The sequence below is a fragment of the Eleginops maclovinus genome, chromosome 20 (genome assembly GCF_036324505.1).
Source record: "Eleginops maclovinus isolate JMC-PN-2008 ecotype Puerto Natales chromosome 20, JC_Emac_rtc_rv5, whole genome shotgun sequence".
Lineage (NCBI taxonomy): Eukaryota > Metazoa > Chordata > Actinopteri > Perciformes > Eleginopidae > Eleginops > Eleginops maclovinus.
This window is the reverse complement of record NC_086368.1, coordinates 29,430,380-29,453,550: the sequence shown is the minus strand read 5'-3', so window position 1 is coordinate 29,453,550 and position 23,171 is coordinate 29,430,380. Positions and strand designations below refer to the sequence as shown.

At 39.8% G+C, this 23,171-nt stretch overlaps 2 protein-coding genes and 1 long non-coding RNA gene across 5 annotated transcripts; 2 read left to right on the top strand and 1 right to left on the bottom strand.

Moving 5' to 3' along the window:
* Window positions 1-99: 99 nt before the first annotated feature.
* LOC134882823 (CMRF35-like molecule 7) lies at window positions 100-22,845 on the bottom strand. 3 transcript variants are annotated; one of them, XM_063910782.1, is made up of 13 exons: window positions 22,744-22,845; window positions 21,412-21,720; window positions 20,900-21,220; window positions 20,402-20,491; window positions 19,999-20,048; window positions 17,276-19,152; window positions 16,823-17,131; window positions 16,120-16,440; window positions 15,714-16,022; window positions 15,491-15,565; window positions 15,221-15,304; window positions 14,817-14,864; window positions 14,260-14,709 (listed from the first exon to the last, which is right to left on the bottom strand). In XM_063910782.1, the coding sequence occupies exons 6-13, from the start codon at window positions 17,313-17,315 to the stop codon at window positions 14,684-14,686; spliced, it is 1,212 nt and encodes a 403-aa protein (XP_063766852.1). In that variant the 5' UTR covers window positions 17,316-19,152; window positions 19,999-20,048; window positions 20,402-20,491; window positions 20,900-21,220; window positions 21,412-21,720; window positions 22,744-22,845; the 3' UTR covers window positions 14,260-14,683. The 3 variants fall into 3 exon arrangements, with proteins under 3 accessions (XP_063766853.1, XP_063766852.1, XP_063766854.1); XM_063910783.1 differs by lacking the exons at window positions 14,260-14,709; window positions 14,817-14,864; window positions 15,221-15,304; ... (8 more) ...; window positions 21,412-21,720; window positions 22,744-22,845 and adding exons at window positions 100-2,115; window positions 5,485-5,568; window positions 5,709-5,789; ... (1 more) ...; window positions 6,905-7,225; window positions 8,251-8,727; XM_063910784.1 differs by lacking the exons at window positions 14,260-14,709; window positions 14,817-14,864; window positions 15,221-15,304; ... (2 more) ...; window positions 16,120-16,440; window positions 16,823-17,131 and having other exon boundaries at window positions 18,258-19,152; window positions 22,744-22,839.
* On the top strand, window positions 2,314-6,260 carry LOC134882824 (uncharacterized). Its single transcript, XR_010168196.1, has 3 exons — window positions 2,314-2,541; window positions 3,428-3,540; window positions 6,000-6,260. It is a non-coding gene; the product is annotated as an uncharacterized LOC134882824 (long non-coding RNA).
* Window positions 9,479-13,624, top strand: LOC134882205 (uncharacterized). The gene is made up of 2 exons (XM_063909809.1): window positions 9,479-10,852; window positions 12,129-13,624. Exon 2 carries the CDS (start codon window positions 12,182-12,184, stop codon window positions 13,562-13,564), a length of 1,383 nt encoding a protein of 460 aa, XP_063765879.1. The 5' UTR covers window positions 9,479-10,852; window positions 12,129-12,181; the 3' UTR covers window positions 13,565-13,624.
* Window positions 22,846-23,171: the final 326 nt, after the last annotated feature.

The following is a 23,171-nucleotide window of genomic DNA, read 5'->3' as shown; positions in this document are numbered from 1 at the left end:
AGATTCATCTCGCAAGCGCGCGAGAATTCACTACTTAAACGGGAGAAATGGTGCGCCCCGTCTTGCCAGCCACTCTTGCCGGAAAAAGAGACGGTGGTGCATCTGCCTCCCACACTTCAGGAAATGTCCGTCTAAAATCAGGTTTGTGTAAATGTATGATTAAATGCAACGAGAACGGCCAAGTGTGCACCCATGGTCGCGCTACTAACACAGAGGAGAAAACAGTGATAATACTGAGGTTTGTCAACCAACATGCAAGAACGGAAGGGAACAGGGAATGTGTGTGAATGTGAACGTGTATGTGTGTGTGTGTGTGTGTGTATGCGCTGCAGCATGTGACAGAGCCGGTCAGTGACAGAGCCTCTCCGTCACAGATGCATGTTGTGTTAATATTGAATAAACTGAGAAGAAATGATATATAATGAAACACTGTTTATGATATGTTGTTATAGGTTAAGCCAAGTAAAATATATATCAAAATGCCTTGTTTACAAGCTGCAACATTGATAAGATCAACACATCAATCATTTGAATACAGTTATATACACGTCATACTGATAAAGCAACAAAGATTATATATTGATGTAGATGTTTTGAATGTGGAATGGGTGTTTTGCACTGTGATATACTTTTAATGAAGGACAGCGGTGGAAAAAGTATTCAGATTCTTTATCTTGGGTAAAAGTATGTACCAGACAACACTCAATTTCAACTTAAATCACTGCATCAAGAATGGTACCTGAGTAAAGGTGTTTAAGTACGATAAGGAAAATGTATTTAAACTATACATGGTTTAAATACATATAGGGTAAAAGCACTCATTGCAGAACATTTTTTTTACGCATTAAAACAATTCTTCACATTTCAGAAGCCAAAACTGGAAATATTTGTTCGAACAAAAACTTACAAACTCGTTTTCTGTTAACCCATTCATGGTTTTGCTCATGAAATGTAATGTCAGGTTATTATATATACCAAAATCATATCTAAAACTAGTAAATAAGTCTGTAAAATACAACTAGTGGTGTAATTGTACAAAATTGGCTAGATTAGTAGATGTTTAGGAGTAAAAAATGTAAATACTTAGAAGGGGAAGTACCTCAATGTACGCAAGTACAGTACTTCCACCACTGGTAAAGGCTGTGACTATGTCTTGATAAACAAACAAAAGTACTCATGAAGTATATCAGAAAATAATACTATAATTACTAATAAATATCCTGAAACTAAATTGGACGCAAGTTGATGAATGATTTAAAGTTGATGTTCTCTGGAAGTAAGATGTCTTGTGTTTCACGAAAAGACTGAGGAATGTTATAATTCACCACTGTTTGAAGAAGACTTTCTGAAAGGTGAGTTTTTTAATGACATTTTTATTGTTCATTTTATCACGTAGCAGCTTTGGGGAATGTTAGAAATAATCAATATATTGGAGCGGAACATTAAAAGATAATTCACTGTTTCTGGACGGATCATATTTGTCCAATTCCGGTAGTATTACCGGATGTTGGTTTTAGCCTCAGATAGCATGTAGCTAATATTGTATTGTGTGTATATGAGTAGAGGGAGAAGGACGCGTGGAGTTACATACTAAACACACCGCCTCTACCTCTCCCTCATTGATGCTGCAATAATACTATTGCGTGTTTAATAACTGATAAACCTCAGAAGGATTGCATAATAGAATATCGTAGATGAGAGATTCAGGACATCACTAACAAGATGGCGACGGTGACGTCATAAGAGGACCCGCCCATGTGACGACATCAGCCTATAGAAGAGTCCGGAGAACCCCATGTGACAAGCGGCCAACAGGATCCAGCCCCCCACTACCAACCAATGATAGCACGAGAGCGGAGCGCGTCTTATTTTGAAGTTGTTTATTGTATGGCGGGAAAGGGGTGGTTCTATAAAACCTGTTGGTATTGTGAAATCGATCGCTCTTTTGTTCCGGACCGCCAGACAGTAACTACTGATGAGCTCCACTCAGTCAGCGGCCTGTGGACGTAAAACCTACTGCTGCATCCTTTTATTAAATACTCCTTTTAAAACTTACAAGAGGTTTGCTTTCTTTCTTTTGAATCGACTCCTGGGCTTCGAATAAAAGAACACTTCCTACAGGAATCAAAGAGAAATCATATATTTAAATGAAATCAGTAGTCAAGTATTTGACCTACTTCCCTAGTTGTATTGAGGACGATTTGTAGGGATTGTCGTAGTGGCCAAACTGTGTTACTACAGCTTCCGTGACGTCATTTTGGCCCAAAAATAATTTTTCCTATTGACTTACATTGGGGAAAGAGAGGTCTGTAAATCAGCGTCTAATTGTAATCTTAATTGCCCAGCACGAACACTTTTATAGTCCTTATCAAACCATTAGGGTCCAAACGTTGTAAAATGCGGTAAAAGCTGAATCCATTTACCTGTCTATTCATTTGACTGACCGAGCGGGAAGATCGGAGGCGGGGCTTAAGGGAAACTCAACTGCGCATGCTCTTTGGGCACACACGGCAACTTTCTGAGTCTACAGGTATCTCCAAGGTTGGTCCACATTTCTGCTTCTTTATCATTAATAGTTCTCGACGAAACATTTAAGCTCGGCTAAGTAATGTACTTTTCACTCCATTATATTTTTATTGTATTTACACCTTTTGTAGGTTTTTGAATGTGTGTTAGCAGCCATGTTGAATGGATGCTAACGTTAGCTCGTTTAATGTCAAACGGTAGTTCAACGGCCGTTGGTGGTGACTAAGTAAAGATAAGAACTGTACATTACTATACTTTTGAGTTATTTGTACTTTCCTTATGTCAATTTGCTGCTACCTTTATAATTTATCCACTACACCACAAGATGAAGCCTACATAATTAGATTTTTCTCGGCTACATTTAATTGACAGGTTATTTTCTAGTGTTATCCATGTTGAATTTGAACAGCCGTTGAGGTGCTGGTGGCGGTTTGTTCATACTGGTTTAAACCGGTGTTGGGAAGTTATGCATAGTTAAATTTATATATGTGACATTTTTAGATAATATTGTTGCATCACGTAGTACTTTACTGTTGAATACAAACAAAGCTCTGATTCACTTTTTGTAAAATATTTAAATATTTTGACTGTTGTGACAAGTGTTATTCCACTAGATTAATATTTAGAGAGGCATTTTGTTAAGCTGATCAAGATCCCTCTGATCCAGCTCCCTGATCGTCGGTGTTCTTTTCCCCATAATGACCGCCTAGCTGCACATTATCCCTTGTCAGATTCTGTAGATAAAAACAGTTTTTAAACACACCCTATCACTCAAACCTAAACACCTGTTATCTTGACCTTTCAGCTAGCAAGGAGAATATTATGACAATTATTGTGCAAGGTCTTTTGGTATAATCTGCATAAAGTAGAACTATATGTGAATTGAAGTTGTACTTTACAGTCTGCAGGTTATTTTCATAATGTGAGAAGCCAGAGAATCATTGTTGCCGTGTGGAGAAGCCGTCCAAGGATTTTGATTCAGACACACTGCCATCTTTTCTTGGATGCCAGCAGGTAAGCTTGAACAAATTGCAAAGGGTCCCTAATTTGTCCAAAATGACATGGTTAACTAAAACAGATTGATGAAAATGTACTTTGTATAAAGCACAATAAGTGGTATAAATACGTTTAACTTAAAGGTTTTTCCTTTTGGTTCGGTATTTTTATGTTTCTGCAGAGCTTTGAACACAAATACATATTTGTTAACATCAAAGGTCACATTTTGACTTTCAAACCAAGTTCATTTAAGGCTAATATTCGTGCTCAGTACATTAATTCCCTCATATGCGCTTTTCAGGTTTAAGCATTTACATGAGCCCCGGTCTAATGGTACTAGATAGAAATTAGTCAAATGTTTAATAAGTTGAAGCTGCATGTCCGTACAAAGGAGGAATAGCTGACATAGATGGAAAGATAGTGACATATGTGGGGCTGAATCTGTACCGAAATCTTGCTGTGTTTTTCAGATGATGCACATTACATATGTCCCTACTGGTAATGCAACCATGTAGCACAGAAATACAAGTATACATCCAAGAGAGAGCTTTGTTAGTTGGAAAAAATGACATATTTGTCAGAGATGAAGCAGACCAGTCATCGAGTATTGCAGGGGATGGGGCCTGTTGGGAAGTTATCAGTGATGTAAATCAAGTAAAGATAGCAGTTATTTATATGAATGAATACTTTCTAATATTAGAGGATCATACACTGACCTGTTAGCTTTGTGTTCATACTCCTCTGTTTCTTCTCATACAAGGTGCGCATCCTGTCAGACAGGGAAGAAACCAACATGAATGCTTAGTTATGGAGGACCATTTAAGAAGGATTAAAGCTATTTTGCGAGAGTACCATTTATCTTTCCTCAAGGAAATGTTTGTACCATAGTTCAAACTGTAGAAAAAATTAGGGCTGCCCTCGACTAAAGACATTTCTAGTTGAGTAATAGTCGTCAATTCAGCTGATTAGTCGACTAACCGTCTCACGTATCTGATATATTATGATTTATGTAAAAAGAAAAATCATAATACAAATGTTTTTTCTTCTCCCAAAATAGTTTCAGTTTCAAAGGCTGATAAAGATCCTTATAACAGGATGGTACGTTGTGCTTCACATGAAATATAAAATACAACTGTAATTATTAACCGTGGAAATATAAATTAACTGTACACTTGGAAAGCGCATGAGTCACAGCGCACCGCACGGACGGAGCGGTCCGCCCGTCAGCCGTACAAACAGCAGAAGCTCCGGTAAGGATTCTTAATGTGTGTGTGTGTGTGTGTGTGTGTGTGAGTGAACAAGCAGTGAGCACACACACTGAGCATTTAGTCCTACTTTCTATAATTCATATCTGAATATAACAACCCAATAAATACTACACAGGAAATGGATACCGTGACAAATATGCCCTCCCCACATTACGCCCTGATCATGAAATGAAAGCCTGAATTGATCGTTTTGTGAGCATAGAATGATTATATATTATAGGTTTATATATGTTGATACAAAGCTAGGCTACTGCCTGACTCACTGCTGCTGTTTTCCTCTGAGTCTGACAAAGGAACTCACGTTGTCGGGGATAGTAAAACTCTGTTTTGTTATGATGGCGTGGATACGGAGGAACCTTTTTCCAGCGGAGTTTGCATGTCACCCTGCGGTTCTCGTCCCTTACTCGCTCACAAGGATCGCATATGTTGTATATCCTGCCCGACAAAGTAACTTCAGGACCAGGCACAGCTCTGAATGCAGTCTGAGGAGGTTTCCGGCTGACGCGTCATAGCACATGCAGCGCGCAGATGCACGTTTTGTTTTTCTTCGACTAATGAGAAATTAGTCAACAAATATCTATTTCGCCCACTAACGATTAGTTGACTAATCAGGGACAGCCCTAAAATAATGTCAGTCGAAATGTGTTATTGGAGTTGTTTGATAGTGTAAAAAAACTGTTAGTAAATCCCTCACCCTTGTAGGCCAGATATACTGCGAACATTAGCAGCATCACATCCAAAGAGAGAGCCAAAACCATCTCCAACACAGAGGCCCAATCTGCACGACAACACCACAAAAACATGTTACAGAAACACAATGTCCATCGGGAGCATTTAGACCAAGATCTGTTTGTTTAGGGATTTTACCTGTGCGCGATCAAATCCTTAAGATTTAAAATAATAAACACACTGTCTTACCAAAGCGGTGGTTAGGAACAGTAGTTGGCTGAATGGAAGAGGATGGTGGTGAGGTTGTAGAGGGAACTGGTGGCACTGAAACTAAAAAGAACTGTAATTAAGTCATGATCAAATGGACTTATTTAAAGCAATTTGGAATAATACTCTTTAACTAGATTTGGATGTCTGTTTCCTCCCTTTTGCAGTTCGATTAAATATCAATATGGGTGAGACTGTAGCGAAGAAGCAGCAGCTATGAAAACTACATCCAGCTTTAACGCCACTAAGATCTGGTTGTTACGATATTTTTAGGAGCTGGTGGTGGATTTCAGATGGCGCGAACACTCCCTCCCCACACCAGTGAACGTCCAGGGAGTGGACATAGAGATTGTGAAATCCCACAGATACCTGGGTTTTCATCTGAACAACAAACTGGACTGGTCCGATAACTCTGCTGCTCTCTACCAGAAGGGACAGAGCAGACTCTTTCGAATTTCATTGTAGAGAATATTTTGAAATGATAAGCTTTGGCAATACTGAATGTCATTATGGTCATGCAAATAAAGATAGATAGTTAGGTACTTTATTGATGAAGCTATTTGAATTAAATCAAATTGAAAACCTCACTGTGTTCTGTCTAATGCTGACTACACGTTCACATATAGACAGATCTTCTCCCGTACAGATCATATTTAGTTTCTCACCTTCCACCTTCAGCTGTATTCTCCTGAGTGCAGCTCGGTAAATTATTTTTCCAGTTGATTCCACTCCACACCAGTAGACTCCAGCGTGCTGTGCGGACACATCACTGATGGACACAGTGAAGCCCCTCTCTGTTTCTGTGAGCGTGAAGCTCCCGTTTGACCTCAGAGCAGGTTTAGTTGATAAAACATCCTCACAGATTGGACCGTTCTCTTTGCAGAAAAACTTGACTCTGGAGTCTTTTTTGTTTCCTTTATCACATGAGATGTTGGCTTCAGCTGTTCTGGACACAGTTATTATTAATGGTTCCTGGCAGCCTTTATCTGCAAATGATAATTAAAAGTAAAACGTCTGTTACTTCTGCTTTATAGCAAAGTGATTTCCATTTGGTCTGACTGGGTTTGGAGTGGATGGGTTTTTGTTTGCATGCATTATACCTTAGTTTACTGAGGGTGTGGCTACAGAGTGCCTCAACAAAGGACAAGAGAGACTAAAAAAGATGCAGCATTTCTTACCTGATTTCAAATCCACTTGTTCTTTGTCTTTATTGTTAGGTCCATGTTCACGTCTAAATTTTAACTCGTACTCCTCAAAGTTTTTTTGTTGAATGTCTTTGATGCCCACCTGGATATTTCTGCTCTCTGTATCGTGGTAGACAGAAAATCTTCCGTCACTTATCCACACGTTTTTTTGATTGGTTTGAAGGATTGGTGGATTTTCATGATTGTTCCTAACTAAATCAATATGTTGAATTTTTGAGTTTCTGTCAGGGTATCCGTGGGTAAAATTAACCCATCCACCTCTGCATCCCTTCACCATAGATGAGGCCTCACACCCTGTAGAGAGAGAGGAAAGTTCACAGCATGTCAGATTCTCAAAAGTAGCACACTATCAATATTACTTTCTTTCTGAGATAATCTGATCCACTTTGGGAGCAAAATGAAAAGCTATATTAAGAGGATTCTGTAGATAATGTTGTGCTTTGAAAATAATTCAATTCTTTGGATTTACATCATGATGATAACACAGCAGAAATGGACACACTGGATTAAGTGTTCAGCTGAGTTTGATGGTCACCTTAAGTTTAAATATTTTGTATTATCCTACAGGGAACTTCTGCCCTTGTCCCACCACACATCCTTCTTAGTGCTCGGTATGATGATGCAATACATAAACACCTTTTTTCGGGGGTATTTACAGGCGAATTAAACCCATCCCTTCATAACTGGCCACTCTTGACAGGATTCCCCTTATGGTAACCTAAAGTGTTACTAACTTAGGTCTCCTTTTACAAAGTAATTTTAACACATTTATTTTGCACCTGCAAGGCATTTACAGCCAAGGCTCCAGAGTACATTGTTCCTGATGTCCCTTTACTCAAACCTGTAGGATTGAACACTTTTACATCTTTAATTCGTTAAGACCATCTATAATGCTCTCTATTGTGTGGGACATTTCACAGTTTAAAACTAAACTCTCCAGTGGGCAAACTATAATCTCATCATACATGAAAGAGATTGTTATTCATTCTTCTGAATTGTAAAGTAAGACTGCTGACCTAAATTCAACTTATAAAAGCTCATCATACGTTTTTAAATTGTAAAATACGATTGAACTGATCAAAAACTAAACATCTGTTTAATGGACGATCAGTAATTGATTACTTCTTAATAAAAACTAGTTATAACATTATCAGTAAGCATCATTTACAAATATTCACATAAATGTTAAGTTGTCTTTTGACTTTGTCGGCTGATTGTATGAACCTGAGACTTGTAGAGACCAGGTTAAAAACAGTACAGTATTTTAGAGACAGAGCCATAACAAACATTAGCTCATTCAGTGGCAGCAATCATTTCACCTGTCATCAGTGAGAGCATGAGGAGCAAAATCTTCATTCTGGTGGTTTTTGATGCCAAAGTCTTCCCTGAGATCAGTCCTCTGGTGTTGGTTGTTCTTCAGTATCCAAAGTCTTCCCTGAGATCAGTCCTCTGGTGTTGGTTGTTCTTCAGTATCCAAAGTCTTCCCTGAGATCAGTCCTCTGGTGTTGGTTGTTCTTCAGTATCCAAAGTCTTCCCTGAGATCAGTCCTCTGGTGTTGGTTGTTCTTCAGTATCCAAAGTCTTCCCTGAGATCAGTCCTCTGGTGTTGGTTGTTCTTCAGTATCCAAAGTCTTCCCTGAGATCAGTCCTCTGGTGTTGGTTGTTCTTCAGTATCCAAAGTCTTCCCTGAGATCAGTCCTCTGGTGTTGGTTGTTCTTCAGTATCCAAAGTCTTCCCTGAGATCAGTCCTCTGGTGTTGGTTGTTCTTCAGTATCCAAAGTATTTCCTGAATTTATATCTGTTATTAGATCTAACAAATCCTCGCCCCCTTTATCTTCTACACTTCCTCTATTCTTTCCTTTTTTACATTTTTAGTCATTTCTGTAAAGAGTGAGACCTTTTTTTTAGGAAGTCCCTGACCTTTATTTACCAAGTGTGTGTGTGTGTGTGTACAGTCCTGTGTGTGTGCTGTGAGTGAATGCTCTGACTCTTTAAGACCACCTGCTGATAAAGGTGAAGGCGCTCTGGTCAGCACAGAAGCTAACAGTTCCACCAATGGCTCAGGCTCGAAGTCGTCACGGTTACTGTAGCAGCATGATACTTATGTTTCCTAGTAATTTATCTATGAGAGGTTTTATTTCACAACATTACACCATCAGCTTGACTAAGAAAGCTATAAAAAAACGACAGGATGTGAAACACCAGCCTATATAAGTCTCAACCCAAAGCACAAGACCACATGAAACCGCTGCTATGATATACCAGCTTTTAAAACTAAAGTATAACTTGTGGATTAATCTGCAACTTAACGATTTCTAACTCTATTCTATATTTCCATGTGAGTGTAGTAATTAATCTCATAGCGTCCTCCAGCAGTGTAAAGGAATCATTAACTAAAATAAATCATGCTGAAATGACAATTGAATAAAAATGTACTTTGTGTAAAGCCAGTGTTATGAATACACATGGATTAAAGTATTCCGGCCCCGGGCCGGATTTCCGGCCTGCAGCACTTGGAGTGGAAAAAAAATATATTATTTTTTTTTTTTTTAAACCCAAAACGCGATAACTCCACGGCTTTCGAGTCTGTTCGTTCTCTGCCAATGGTAGGAAAGAAGCGCCGCTGTCCAGTTCTGATGTTAAACAGTGTTAGCCAATCAGAAGCAAAACGGGGCGGGCCTTAACACAACGCGCCTCGATCAACTAAACTGTAGCACAGATAGGCCTACTCTCTTACTACGAAGGCTGTGACTGTAGTTAATGGAGAGAGGGGCATAGGAGCAGGCGCGATGCAGTACATGAAACCAGGGGAAAATACCCTCGAGATAGATAAAGGTCTGAAAAATAAATGGCGCTGGGTATGGCTGGAGGAGATTGGACGAGATGGCAAACCATTTAGCAGTTGGTGTAAGAAGTTGAGTGAGACAGGCGCTTGCTTCTGCACGCTGTGCTCCAGGAGGCTAATATATGCATCCAGCGGCAAAAAGGTTCTTCGTAAACACGAATCAGACCCTCGTCACCTAGCTGCTGTTCGTGCTGTCCCACACACGACGCGTTTACCAGGAGCAACAACAACATCTGATGTACCGGCTTCCATAACTGACCGTGTGTGTGAGTTAAAAATACGGGTGTGTGCATTTCTCGCAGAACACGACCTCTCCTTCACGCTATCACAACCCCTGGTCGAGCTGTGTAAAAAAGTAGCGGAAGATAAAATTGCACTAAGTAAAATGTCCATTTCAAATCAGCTGGCCAGCTATTTCAACACTCACGGGATAACACCTGAGTTTAAAAGGCAAATTTCCACCAAACTGAAAAACAACATGTTTTCCCTGAACGTCGACGAGGCCACCAATAATAACATGGATAAAGTCCTCAATGTTCTTGTTCGTTTTTTTGACAATGAGGAAAATGCTGTTAAAACGCAACACCTCGCTAGTCGAAAAATGAACATAGCCAATGCTGCAGCACTTACCCAGGAATTGAAGGATGTGCTGCAGTCCTATGGTTTAGGGCTGCAGCAGGTGACCAGTATTTTACTGGACAATTGTGCGGTTATGCGGGGAAAGAAGTCCGGTCTCGAGACACAGTTGCGCAGGGAGAACCCGCACCTGCTGGATATATCTGGCGACACAGTCCATATGGTTTCTAACGGTGCAAAAGCCATGATGAGCCCTTTCAAGACAGAGGTGGAAGATTTCTGCTCGGATGTGTTTTATGACATAGAGAAGTCTCCGAAACAGAAAGAAATATTTTCGGAATTCCAGAGATTACTCCATCTTACACCGAAGAGCTTGATCAGGCCCATCAGTAACAGGTTCCTGCAGATGTTGGAGGTGTGCAATAGGGTGAGAGAACTCCTGGATGTCCTGATTGTGCACTACTACAACCTACTGGATCCGGGCGAAGAGCATAAATACAGGTAGGTACAAAGCATTTAAAAATGTGTGTGAATTAAATCGTATTTGTCACAGTATAGCCTCTCAGCCTGGCTCAAAATACGCGACTATCGTGTCCGATTCTCGGCTGAGACCCCCCCTTACGACAATTGCGATTGTCTTTGTGTGCGGCGAAACCCAATGTAAAAGTCGGACACAAAGTCGGGACTTGTGTAGTTTTAGCCTAGTCGTTTCTATGAGCACTCTTCACAAAATAACACAGAGTACACAGCAGAGGTCCTCTTTATTTGCTCACCCGTGCGGTTACCTGGCATACATGCGTGCTTTTAAATGTTGACAACATCCGAAACCTACACCTACGAGCCGCGTCTTATCCCTTGCGCTGTCATTCAGCAGCACCCCGTTGGGATTGATAGTTGATATATAACTATTTTGTCTTGCGCGAAAATAAAACGACCTTCCTTTTTAAGGAGCTTTTTTCTTTTCTTTTTTTGAACATGTGTTATATTCTGGCCTATAGCCTTCCCTTATGAGAAAATGTGTTGTAGTGCAGAATCAAGCTGTTTTTTTTAATAGTGGCTATAACGGCTTTATAGTGTTGCTGTAGTTAATGCAACACATGAAACTGCCAGCTATATGCTGTATGATGATATGATAAAAATATTGCATTACTGACAGTTTTTTTTTTCATTAAAAAAATAAAATAGGGATGTATTAGTGTATTGTCTATAATGCTGTATGTTATAACATGCAGCCTTAATCCCCATATGGTTTTATAAGAGGGAGCATAACGTGGGTGTGTGTGTGTGTGCACTCCAGAAAGTTACTCAAACAAGTCCTTGAAAGGCACGAGGTCTCGCCTCAGGAAAGGGCCAGAATAGAGGTTCTGCAAGGAGAACAGGCCACAGCATCCAGGACCCAAACAAACCAGAGCCGGAAGGAACGCATCTCTGTGCTATTCACAGATTTTGATAGGCTCACAGTCTTGATTGACCTGTTCAGAGGTATCTTGAATGAGTAGGAAAATCCATGGCTAGTTTACATACATTTATTTATTACTTGGTGGTAATGGCCCAGCTCTCCTGGATGGCATAGCTTTTTAGTTAAGACAAGGTGCAAATGGAACAGTTAGGTCTATTTTTCAACAAAAGTAATCCACCTCAAGAGAATTCCTTACAGCATTGTATAGTTAGTAACTGTACTGTAATTACCTAGTTGCATAGTAGTAACTGATGTCTTGTTCTAAGTTTTAATTACAACTAATGGAAACATGCCTAAATGTTTTTTGTATGTTTACAGGTGTCCTTCCAACATTTCAGGCATTTCTGAAAAAACTGCAACATGAGAAACCAATGGTGCACTTGTTGCATGTTGAAATGTTGGCACTGGTAAGAGAGCTGCTAAGCAAATTCATGAAGCCAGGAGCTATCCCCCTGAGTGTCAAAGAGATCCTCAAGATCAATGTACGGGATGCAGCGTTACAGCTGCCTAACAAATCCCTGTGTGTTGGAAAATATGGATACTCTGCCATGACCAAGGCCCGTGTGGCGAAGACACTGTGGGTTGGAAACTTGTACAACTCCCTCAGAGAGGGCTACATGAAGGCAGCAGAGTTTCTACTCAAAAACCTTCCCCTCGACAACCACATGGTCACCTCACTCTCGGCTCTGACCCCATCCCTCATACAGTGTGACTCCTTAGGTTCAGCATTCATGGCATTAGGGAAGGCCTTGCCTAATGTGGTTCCACCTGAAGCACTCGGCCCACTGCGGGAGGAGGTTCGTGCATACCAAATAGATGCTGACCTGGTACCTCTGGCCAATACCTATGTTGAAGAAAACAGCCGAGTGGATGTGGACTGGTGGAGTCAGGTGGCACTTCTAAGAAATTCAGAAAGAGGTGTGAGATACCCAACCCTGATCAAACTTGTGAAAGCCCTTCTTTCAATTTTCACAGGCCCGCTGGTGGAGGGGTCTTTCAACATAATGGATGACATACTGGAGGCAGACAGGTGCAGGATGAATGTGGAAACGTATGAGCGCCTCGCCATAATTAAGTCAACAATGAAAGCCAGGAAGTGGACGGCCTCAACAATGTTAATTGACCAGCCTTTAAGGAATTCTTGCCTTTCCTCCTATAAAACATACCAACTCCACCTAGAGAAAAAGAAGGCAAGAGAACAGGGAATGAGGGAGAAAAGGATGAGTGAGGCCATGAGGGTGAGGTCTACAGCGGTGGCAAACAGAATAGTGACCCAGGCGAAGAAATCAAAAGGGCCATCCTCTTCCTCCACTAGGCCAGCTGCCTCACCTAGACCAACCAGACCTTCACCAAAGACCATCTCCTCTGCAAAAACAAGACCTTTTCGACCCACTGGGCCCTCCACCACCTCCTCTGGGGCAGCTAAAAAGCCATCCAGCTCCTCCTCTGGGCCCTCTGCCTCCTCGTCTGGGGCAACTAATAAGCCTTCCGCCTCCTCATCTGGGCCCTCTGCCTCCTCATCTGGGCCCTCTGCCTCCTCATCTGGGCCCTCTGCCTTCTCATCTGGGCCCTCTGCTTCCTCATCTGGGCCCTCTGCCTCCTCCTCTGGGCCATCCACTGCATCCTCTGGGCAACCAAAGTTATTTTCTCTGTTTCATGGTCCAGCCAAGAAATCCTCTTCAATAGCCTCAACTACCTCTGGAAAAAGGAAGAGTTCGGATGACTCAGAACCCGGAAAAAAGAGGAAAAAATAGAGCACTTTGTTTCATTTTTTGAATCTAGTTTTGATAACTTAAACCCCACTAAAAAGTACTTTGGAGATATAAATGCACTTTGTTTATTTCTTTCTATTTGATTTAAGTTATCATTTCATGTAGGAGTTAATGTTTTTGATTACTTGTTTTGATATTACTTGATATAACTTTCTATTGGTTTTATTAACATCTGTGTATTTAATTTGCCATTTTATTTCTGATGAACAAAGTTCAAAGTTATTGAAATGTTGAAATTGTTGAATTATTTGATTTATTAAAACTGTTTGAAAAGTAAATCAGTCCTTTTAATGTACCCTAAATTTCAGAGTGCATTTACTACAGCATGCTCAAAATTCACTATTTAAGAGTGTTTTTATCAAAAGGGGGGCACCAGGGGGGTCACGGCCACGGAAGGGGGCCATGGCCCCCAGTTTGGGAACCATTGTGAACACTATACAATAATCTGCATACATGTATATAGTTGTTTGCATGAGTCTAAAAAGTTCAGGCTCAGGATTTTTTTTTGCTTTAATCCCTGAATACAGTATGTTTAACTAAAACTGCCGGATGCTTTTTCTTCTAGTTATTTTAATATAAGCTGCAGAGATTTCAACACAAAGACGTCTTTATTATCCCTATTTCAATTCTGGACAAAAAAAGTACCAAAACAGCATTTGTACCTCTTGAACCATTTTTAATGCACTTGAAGTACAACAGCAAACCGCAATACAAAGTTACCCAAAGTACAAGAAGCTGAATTATGTCAGCGCGTGGTTGCATCATTTGTGTGGGTTCAGTCCAAACAGGAAGTGCCCGGTGTCAGAGGAAATGACTCAAATGTCACATCCATTGTAACTGCATTAGCGTGCAAAGGAGGAAGAGCTGGTATATATTTAAAAAGATGGTGCCGCTAAATCTGAACAGAAATAATCAGAATCGTTTTTTATTAACAAGTAGGCTTACACATACAAAGAATGTACTTTGGTATGTTTCCAGAGGAAGGGCATCAAACGTTTCCTTCACTGGTAACACAACCATGAAGTGCAGGAAGACAGGTTCACATCAGAGAGAGGGCTTTGTTAGTCAGATATAACGACACATTTGTCAAAGATGGAGCAGTCATCGAGTATTGCTGTTACAGGGGCCTGTTGGAAAGATATTAGTGATGGATAGAAGTTAATGTCACATAAAGTAAAAGAGTTCTATTATATATAATACTTTATACTATTAAACAATAATACACTGCACTGACCTGTTAGCTTTGCCTTGTACTCCTCTGTTCTTTTACAAGGTGCACATCCTGTCAGAAATCAACATGAAGGCTTGGTTATGCAGAGTCATTCTGACAGTATTAAAGCCAGTTTGGAGTCCAATTGAACTTTCCATGATCGTGTAGTAACTTCATTACTTTGTATTTTAAGTGACTACAGTCTGACTGTGTTCTGTTCTTTAGTGATGCCCCTGCTGCCTATTTGACAAGCTAACATTACCATAGGCAGCTGCGTCTTAAAAGTTTGAATGCACAAAGGTTACAGGTTGATATTTTAATGCCTTATGTTAGAACCAGAAGAAAGCAGCAGAAATGTGTTTTACGAGTCTGTTTGTGTGACTGGAGTTTGACAGTTTAAAGAGGAACCCAGTAAATAAAACTCTTACCTCTGTAGCCTAAATATACTGCGAGCATAACCAGCATCACATCCAAAGAGAGAGCCAAGGCAATCTCCAACACAGAGGCCCGATCTGCACGGGAACACCAGACATCAAAACAACATCTGACTCTAACACAATGACCATCAAGAGCTTTCAGATCCACATCTATATTTGTTAATGGCTTTTACCTGTCAGTGATATGGCCGAATGAAAGATTCTTAGACGTTTAAGCAAATTAAGTTCTTAAGCTTTAAAATAACAAACACACTTTCTTACCAAAGCCGTAAGAAGAGACAGTAGCTGGCTGTTTGGAAGATGATGGTGATGAGGTTGTAGACAGAACTGGTGGCACTAAATTCAAACAGAAATGCAATTAAGTAAAGAAACTAATGGACTTGGATTGGAAGTAATAGATCTCTGAAAGGGCATTATTCAAGATGGAAACATGTCTCACTTTACACCCAAAACACACACTGGCATCAGCATTTTAAAAACTCACCAACAGTCATCACTAATCTGTGGTAGAAGTATTGCCTTTGTGTTTCAGTCTCGCTTTCTGCTCCACACCAGTATGTCCCGCTGTCTCCTGCTGTCACGTCTGTCACTGTTATGGTGATGTTTCTCTTAACCGTCTCATCAGTCATGGAAAACCTGCCAGTGTTTTGGGCAGTGCTGACTACACGTTCACATAAAGATGGATCTTCTCCCTTACAGATGAATCTCTCTTTCAGAGCACCCTCTGGATATTCACACCAGTATGTAATCCTCTGTCCAATAGTTGGAGACCTAGTGAAGCTTTTGATGTAAGCTACAGACAGACAGACAGACAGACAGACAGACAGACAGCATTAAACAACATAATCAGAGAAAGCTTTATCATTAATCTCACATATTTAGTTTCTCACCTTCCACCTTCAGCTGTATTTTCCTGAGTGCAGCTCGGTAACTTCCTTCAGTTGATTCCACTCCCCACCAGTAGACTCCAGCGTGCTGTGCGGACACATCACTGATGGACACAGTGAAGCCCCTCTCTGTTTCTGTGAGCGTGAAGCTCCCGTTTGACCTCAGAGCAGATTTAGTTGATAAAACATCCTCACAGATTGGACCGTTCTCTTTGCAGAAAAACCTGACTCTGAAATCGTCTTTGTTTCCGTTGTCTTCACATGAGATGGTGGTTTTAGCTGTTCTGTACGCAGTTTGATGAAATGGTTGCTGGTAGCCTGCAGCTGTAAATAATAAAAGAAACACGCAAAAAGTAGGTACATTTTATCTCCACATCCCCTTCCTGAAACAGAATTACAATGTGCTTCACTGGTACGGACTAAATTGAATTGAAATCACCAAACAAATGTAAAATGTTAATACGAGTATGAATTGTCAAAAAAGTTATAAAAGCTCCGCCAATTTCAATATTTGATTTCTGAGGTTTTAGGAAATATCGGTTATGAATAATCTATAAATGTACCTGAAAAAGCCAAGTCTGTAAAATTAGATTTATTACATGTCAAAGTGTTGTTACATTTGATAACATGAGTCGTGTCTCTTTGTTTCCTTATTGAAAAGTTTGACCAAGTTTTGGTATTTTGTTGATGAGTGAGGGTCACTCACCAAATAACCAGCCTAGGTTCACTCTCTCGGGGGAAGACTCGATGGTTCCGTACAGTTCACACCTATATTCCCCAAAGTCCTCTTGTTGAAGTTGTTTAATAATCACGTTGAATTGTCTGTTTTTTGTGTCATGGTGCAGGTGAAGCCTACCTTTGTTTTCCCATACATCCTTCCTAATGCTTCCTATGATTAATTTATCTGCCTTTAATAGATCAATTTTTTGATAGTTTCCATTTGCATCAGGGTATTTAAAGATGAATTCAACCCATCCTTCTCTGCATCCATTCACCACATCACTGGCCTCACAACCTGTGAAGATCAGACAAAAACAAACATCATCAACGTCACATCATGTCAGACACAAAACAATCCCACGTCTCTTTATCAACACAACCAACCTAAAAAGACAACGTTAAAAGCAGTTCATTATTTCAGTAGCAGCAATCATTGTACCTGTCATCAGTGAGAGGATGAGGAGGAGAAAGCTCTTCATTGTTGGTTTTGGACGCTGACGTCTTCCCTGAGATCAGTCGTCTGGTGTTGGTTGGTCTCCAGTGCCTGATATTTCCTGAATGTATATCTTTCATTATATCTAACAACTCCTAACCCCATCAAACTTCTATCCTCCCCCCTTTAACCTCCTTCTCTGAAGTCTTAGTTATTTCTCCTCCCCCTTTACAGATAGATAGTTCAGAGCCCAGTAAATTGAAACTGACTCTAAAAAGTGAAAAACAATTCTTAGAAAGTCCCTGACTCTAACCTGTGTGTGGGCAGTGAGTTTGAAGTCAGCAGTAATGTGCTCCTGCAGTGTGTGTAGAGTGTGTGCTGTGAGTGAATGCTATGACTGATTAAGACTGTCAGCACAGAAGCTAACAGTTCCACCAACGGCTCATTTTCAAAGTCGTCATGAGGACTGTAGCTGCATGATACTTATTTTTCATAGTCATTTATCTATGAGGGGTTTTATTTTACAACATCAACCTATCAGCTTGACCTAGAAAAGCTATAACTAACTAACCCTAACCCAAAAACGACAGGATGTGAAACACTGAGTCTCAACCCAAAACACAAGACCACATGAAACCGCTGCTATGATATACCAGCTTTTAAAACGATGATATAACTTGTGGATTAATCTGCAGGTTAACGATTTATAACTCTATTGCCTGTTGATTATTTCAATGTGAGTGTAGTAATTAATCTCATAGCTTCCCCCAGCAGTGTAAAGGACCCTTGTTTTTGTTCGATTCATTTGCAGGTCATCGTATTTTTTATTATTTTGTAATGAACAGTACCTGTGAGAAGTTATTTGAGTCGGTAATGTCGTTCATGGCAATGCAAGATGATTTGGATAAAGTTGTTGGCTAAATGAAACGTAATCTAATCCATCGCTGAGACTGTCATTTAACTTTAAGAGCAAATTAAAACAAGCAGGTATCATTTGGACTTCATTGATTACAGTTCTGCTTATTTTTTATTCGCTATTAGCCTCCCCATAAGCACTAGCATGAGCTTTGGCTATTCTCCCAGGGGTCTGCACACACACAGTCAAACATACTTTAAACTAAAAAAAGATCATTTGATGCAATTCAGTAAGAAGTGAAAACAAACATGATTATAACCATCGTTAAGCCAATTCAGTATAATACAATCAGTTGTACATAGCCACAGTTCAGTTATACTTTATAATGCTGAAGTTGATTTTATACTATTGAATACAGTTCTTAACATCCTTTTTTTGAGGGGGTAAATTTGAGATGTTACACTTCAGTCTCTAACACCTACAGAAGTGACACAGACACCGTCCAACAGTCCAACATATAATCAGCCAGTTTACCAATTCCAATTTTTCCCCCAGTCCTTCCAGTAACAGTTTCTAACCATAAACAATGTGAGTGATATCGTAAATCCTGTGTGTCAGGATTCAGGTCCCAACATCTTAATGTCGGTGTGTAATTTCTGATGTCTGAGCTGGATTTCAGTGTAAATAAGATCAGAAATAAAGGAGCTGAAATGATGCACATACATTCAGTAGATGTGGTCTTTCCTCATTGCCGCTGTGTCTTGTTGACGGTAGAGTAGAGAAGAGGGCCCATCAGAGGAGGTTGCTATTTGTGTGTCCTTCACAGTAGCATATTCACATGCAGAGGAGCTGGGTTTGGTCATCAGTACCTCAGCAGCTTCACCAGAGACGCTTTTAAAGTTGATGGTACAGTAATGCAGCGAGGCAGAGGGGTTTGAGGGAAAGTTGTCCCTGGAATAAATCGTGGTTATTGCATTCCCTGAGTCAGGCTTCTGGGTGCGCTCCTGTATCTTCTTGTATATAAGATCTTTCCAGGAAAGAAGAGAAAAATACAATTCAGCCAATTTAACAATAAACACTCACCAAACAAGTTGTATTCAACATGATGGACATCATTTATTTATAGTTTAATAAGTGGAAACAAAGTATAACCAGGATTAGCTGATTTAAGACTTTTTGAATGAAAATTAAATGGCAAATAACAATTAGCTGCTTCAGTCGTCCCTCTGCCAGGACAGCTATATCAAAACTGTAATAGGATCTGTAGATTTCCTTCAAAAATAACTAAGGAAATAAAATCATACTTGACTGAAAACAAGATACATTCGCCTAACCTGCACACAATATCTTTGAGAGGCATACAATATCAAACCATGGATATTGTATTTATATATCTTTTTAATGGAAATATTCCTATACATATATTATATAGTGACATGTGTTCTTGCAGCTACTCAACGGTGTGTTAATGATACTTAGAAATAAAGTACAGATCCTTGTGTTGTTCTTCAATAAAGAATCGGCAGGCTGGTCTCCGGTTGCAGCTCAATGCTATCCTATTATTTTTCTCATATGCAACATGTAAGCAAAGTGAGTTCATTTTCCATTAATTGTCCGAAAAACTAATATTGTGCTGCCTACACACACTCTACGGAGGTCAAAAACCAAATGCCCTTCCGGGGTCAAACACAACCAATGATCTAACACGACATACAAACACTCCTGTGTCCTAGTCATTTGGACAGCGACACCTCATGCAGTAAATACACACTACTGTGACTGATTGAACCCAAACATAAAGCTAAATGAATAAGGCTCCTACAACTAGCTGTACATCACCACAAAGCACAGAGATAAGTATTAATAAACCCACCTCTGGGACGTGCTGTTCTGCTGCGGCATTTCTTTTGTTTTTGGAATATCCTAGCCGAAAGATAAAGCAGAGAACAAAGTAAACATAAACATGCAGAAGGACAGACCGTAAGTTATTCCAACACTTTCATTTAATTGAGACACAGTTGACTTTCTATCTTCCTAATTTACAACAAGCATCTGCTGCACTAATCAGTTAAGTACTGATCATTTTCTATTTTACTATTTGGAGTAGGATTGTCCGTTGACTCAAAATCTACTTCCACACATAAAACAAACTACCGTTTTTCATCTACTTAGCCTTTAAGTAATCTGATGCTTAATGGACGGAGATGTCGTGACTGTGGTTATGAGTGTACCATATGTGCGTTTTTAAAATGTTGTAAACCAGTAGTAATGCATACGTGTGCAGATCAGGATCAAAATGAGCACAGACAGCAGCAGCAGCCACACAGCTACACGGATGATCACAGGAATGAAGATAAGAGGGCCATCTGCAAACGCAAAGAAAATATCAAGCAGGAATTTCACAGGAAAGCCTGCAGCATAACGTTTAGGTATCAAAAATGCTCTCAGCAGAACTCTCAGAAAATGCAATCTGATAATATAAAATGAAAGGTTCACTCAGAATAAAAGTTGTTAGGAGGTACTTCTTATATGTCTTGGGCTTTGTAAACAAAATGCATAAAATTATATATAAATTAAAAAGAAATCTTCAGAATGAATTTCTGTGGCTTTCTTTTAACGCTTGCCATCCAGTTATTACTTTCTGGGGATATTCACAACAGCATGTCAAATTCTGTCTATGTAAGAGAGCTGTGGACAGACACACAGATCATTTACTGTATCTATAAAGTCACATACATGTATATGGTATAAAAGTCACATGTTTAGTTTCTCACCTTCCACCTTCAGCTGTATTTTCCTGAGTGCAGCTCGGTATCTAATTTCAGTTGATTCCACTCCACACCAGTACACTCCAGCATCCTGTGCGGACACATTACTGATGGACACAGTGAAGCCCCTCTCTTTTTCTGTGAGAGTGAAGCTCCCGTTTGACCTCAGAGCAGATTTGGTTGATAAAACATCCTCACAGATTGGACCGTTCTCTTTGCAGAAAAACTTGACTCTGTAGTTGTCTTCGTATTCTTTGTTACCACATGAGATCCTGGCTTCAGCTGTTCTGGACACAGTTAGATGAAATGGTTTTTGGCAGGGGTTATCTGCAAATAAAAACAAAGGTAAAACTTGAAGCTTGTTTTCCATTTTGTCTCGTTATGTAAACGACTGAGTGTGCAATTGAATAGTTGATGCTTGCATACATGTTACCTAAGATGTTTGAGAGTGTGGTTAGTCTTTAACTCGGTAACAAAAGATAAAAGGGACTAATAATAACGGAGGCAGCATTACTTACCAGATTTCAATTTCACTCTTTGGTCTCCATTGGAGATAGATTTTCCGTCCGATTTAAATTTAAACTTGTACTTCCCATAATCATCCTTTGAAATGGGTTTGATGCCCACCCTGAGACTTTTATTTTGCTTATCATGGTACATGGAAAACACGCCTTGGTTTGCCCACGTGTCATTGTGAGTGATTTGAATGATTTTGTCTTGGTCCAAAAGTACTTCAATACTTGTATAGGTTTCATTTGTTTCAGGGTATTTCAGGGTCAAATTAACCCATCCACCTCTGCATCCCCACACATAAGAGGCCTCACAGCCTGTAGAGAGAGAGAGAGAGAGAAAAGTTCACATGAAGTCAGATCCTCAAACAATCTCAGGATACACTGAGATCATTTTGTTGGGACAGCTTTAAACTGCTACATGCCCAGGTAGATGATGACCCTCGACTCAAAATAAAAGCTTTGTAATGGATTTGAAAGGAAACTATTGTGTAATAATTTAGAACGTTTGCCAACTTTAAAGATGATAACAAGTACATATTCACTCTCCCAAATAACCTCTACATAGTTAATACAGTTGCTGTTGTTTGGAGGCTAATAGACATTGGACTAAATGTAAACTTGTTTTATTTGTTTAGTGACTGAAAATATTCCTTTAATATCTGTAGCTGGTCATACAAGCTTTGATGCGTGGAGGTATTAATAATGAGTGATATCCAGAAGTATTTTATAGCAAAGCAGGCACCTGGTGGTTTCCATTTAGAGACAGAGACTTTATGTCAGGGCTTTGGCAGGAGGTTGGACCCAAACGCAGTAAAAAGAGGGAGGCGGGAATAGGAACAGAAGTCAAGCTTTTAACACAGAAACACTGGGACCGGGCAAAACGACGAAACAAAAAAACTGAACCAGTCAGGGAACAAGGGCAGAAACACTGGCAATCAGGCCGGGACGAAATACAATGATCCACAAAAGCAATATATAACTTCTCCTTTTGGTTTGGCAGCACAATAAGAACGTCTGAATTATTTTTGTATCCTTGATCAATGAAATATACCTGGATTGCATCTTTATTCAGCCATCACACTCAACCAAACATAAATAGAGACAGGCATAGCTGCACATTTACGTGAAATACATAGAAACCTTTAATGAAAGGTTATTTGGCTCTGATGTGTTAAATTAAAGACTCATAAAGAGAAGCAGGAAGCTGGTATTAGTATTAGTTTATGATCCAGTAGCCTACTGTGACAGAATAGCTGAACACCACAGGATGTACTTTAAGTAATTCATTTCCCTCTATCAAGTCTCTGATATCAGGAGTCACACAGAAGTAAAGTTTACCTGTAATGAACGAGAGCAAGAGCAGAAAGCTCCTCATTGCGATGGTCTCGGATGCTGAATCTTCAGTGAGAATATTCTCTGCAACACTGCTGTAGCTTTTTTTATCTGTGCGTTGATATTAATCAAAGCAGTGTTTCCTTTACAGAGGAAGCACCCGCCCCCTTCCTATCTTGTTCCTCCATCTTCTGTCGTCCCCGGGTTTTTATATTTTAGAGCGTTATTACCAACCCCATACCTTGTACACAACAGATGGTTGTTTCTCGCTGTAAATCAACGTATGACTAGCCCTGGACTTCACAATCGAAATGAACCTGGTTTAAAAATTGCAGTTTTTCATAGAAATGGAAGTAAACAATGTCACTAAGTAGTTGCCTGTTTTATTTGAATAATGGTTATGGTTGTTTAGGGAGCTCTTCACAGTGTAGATA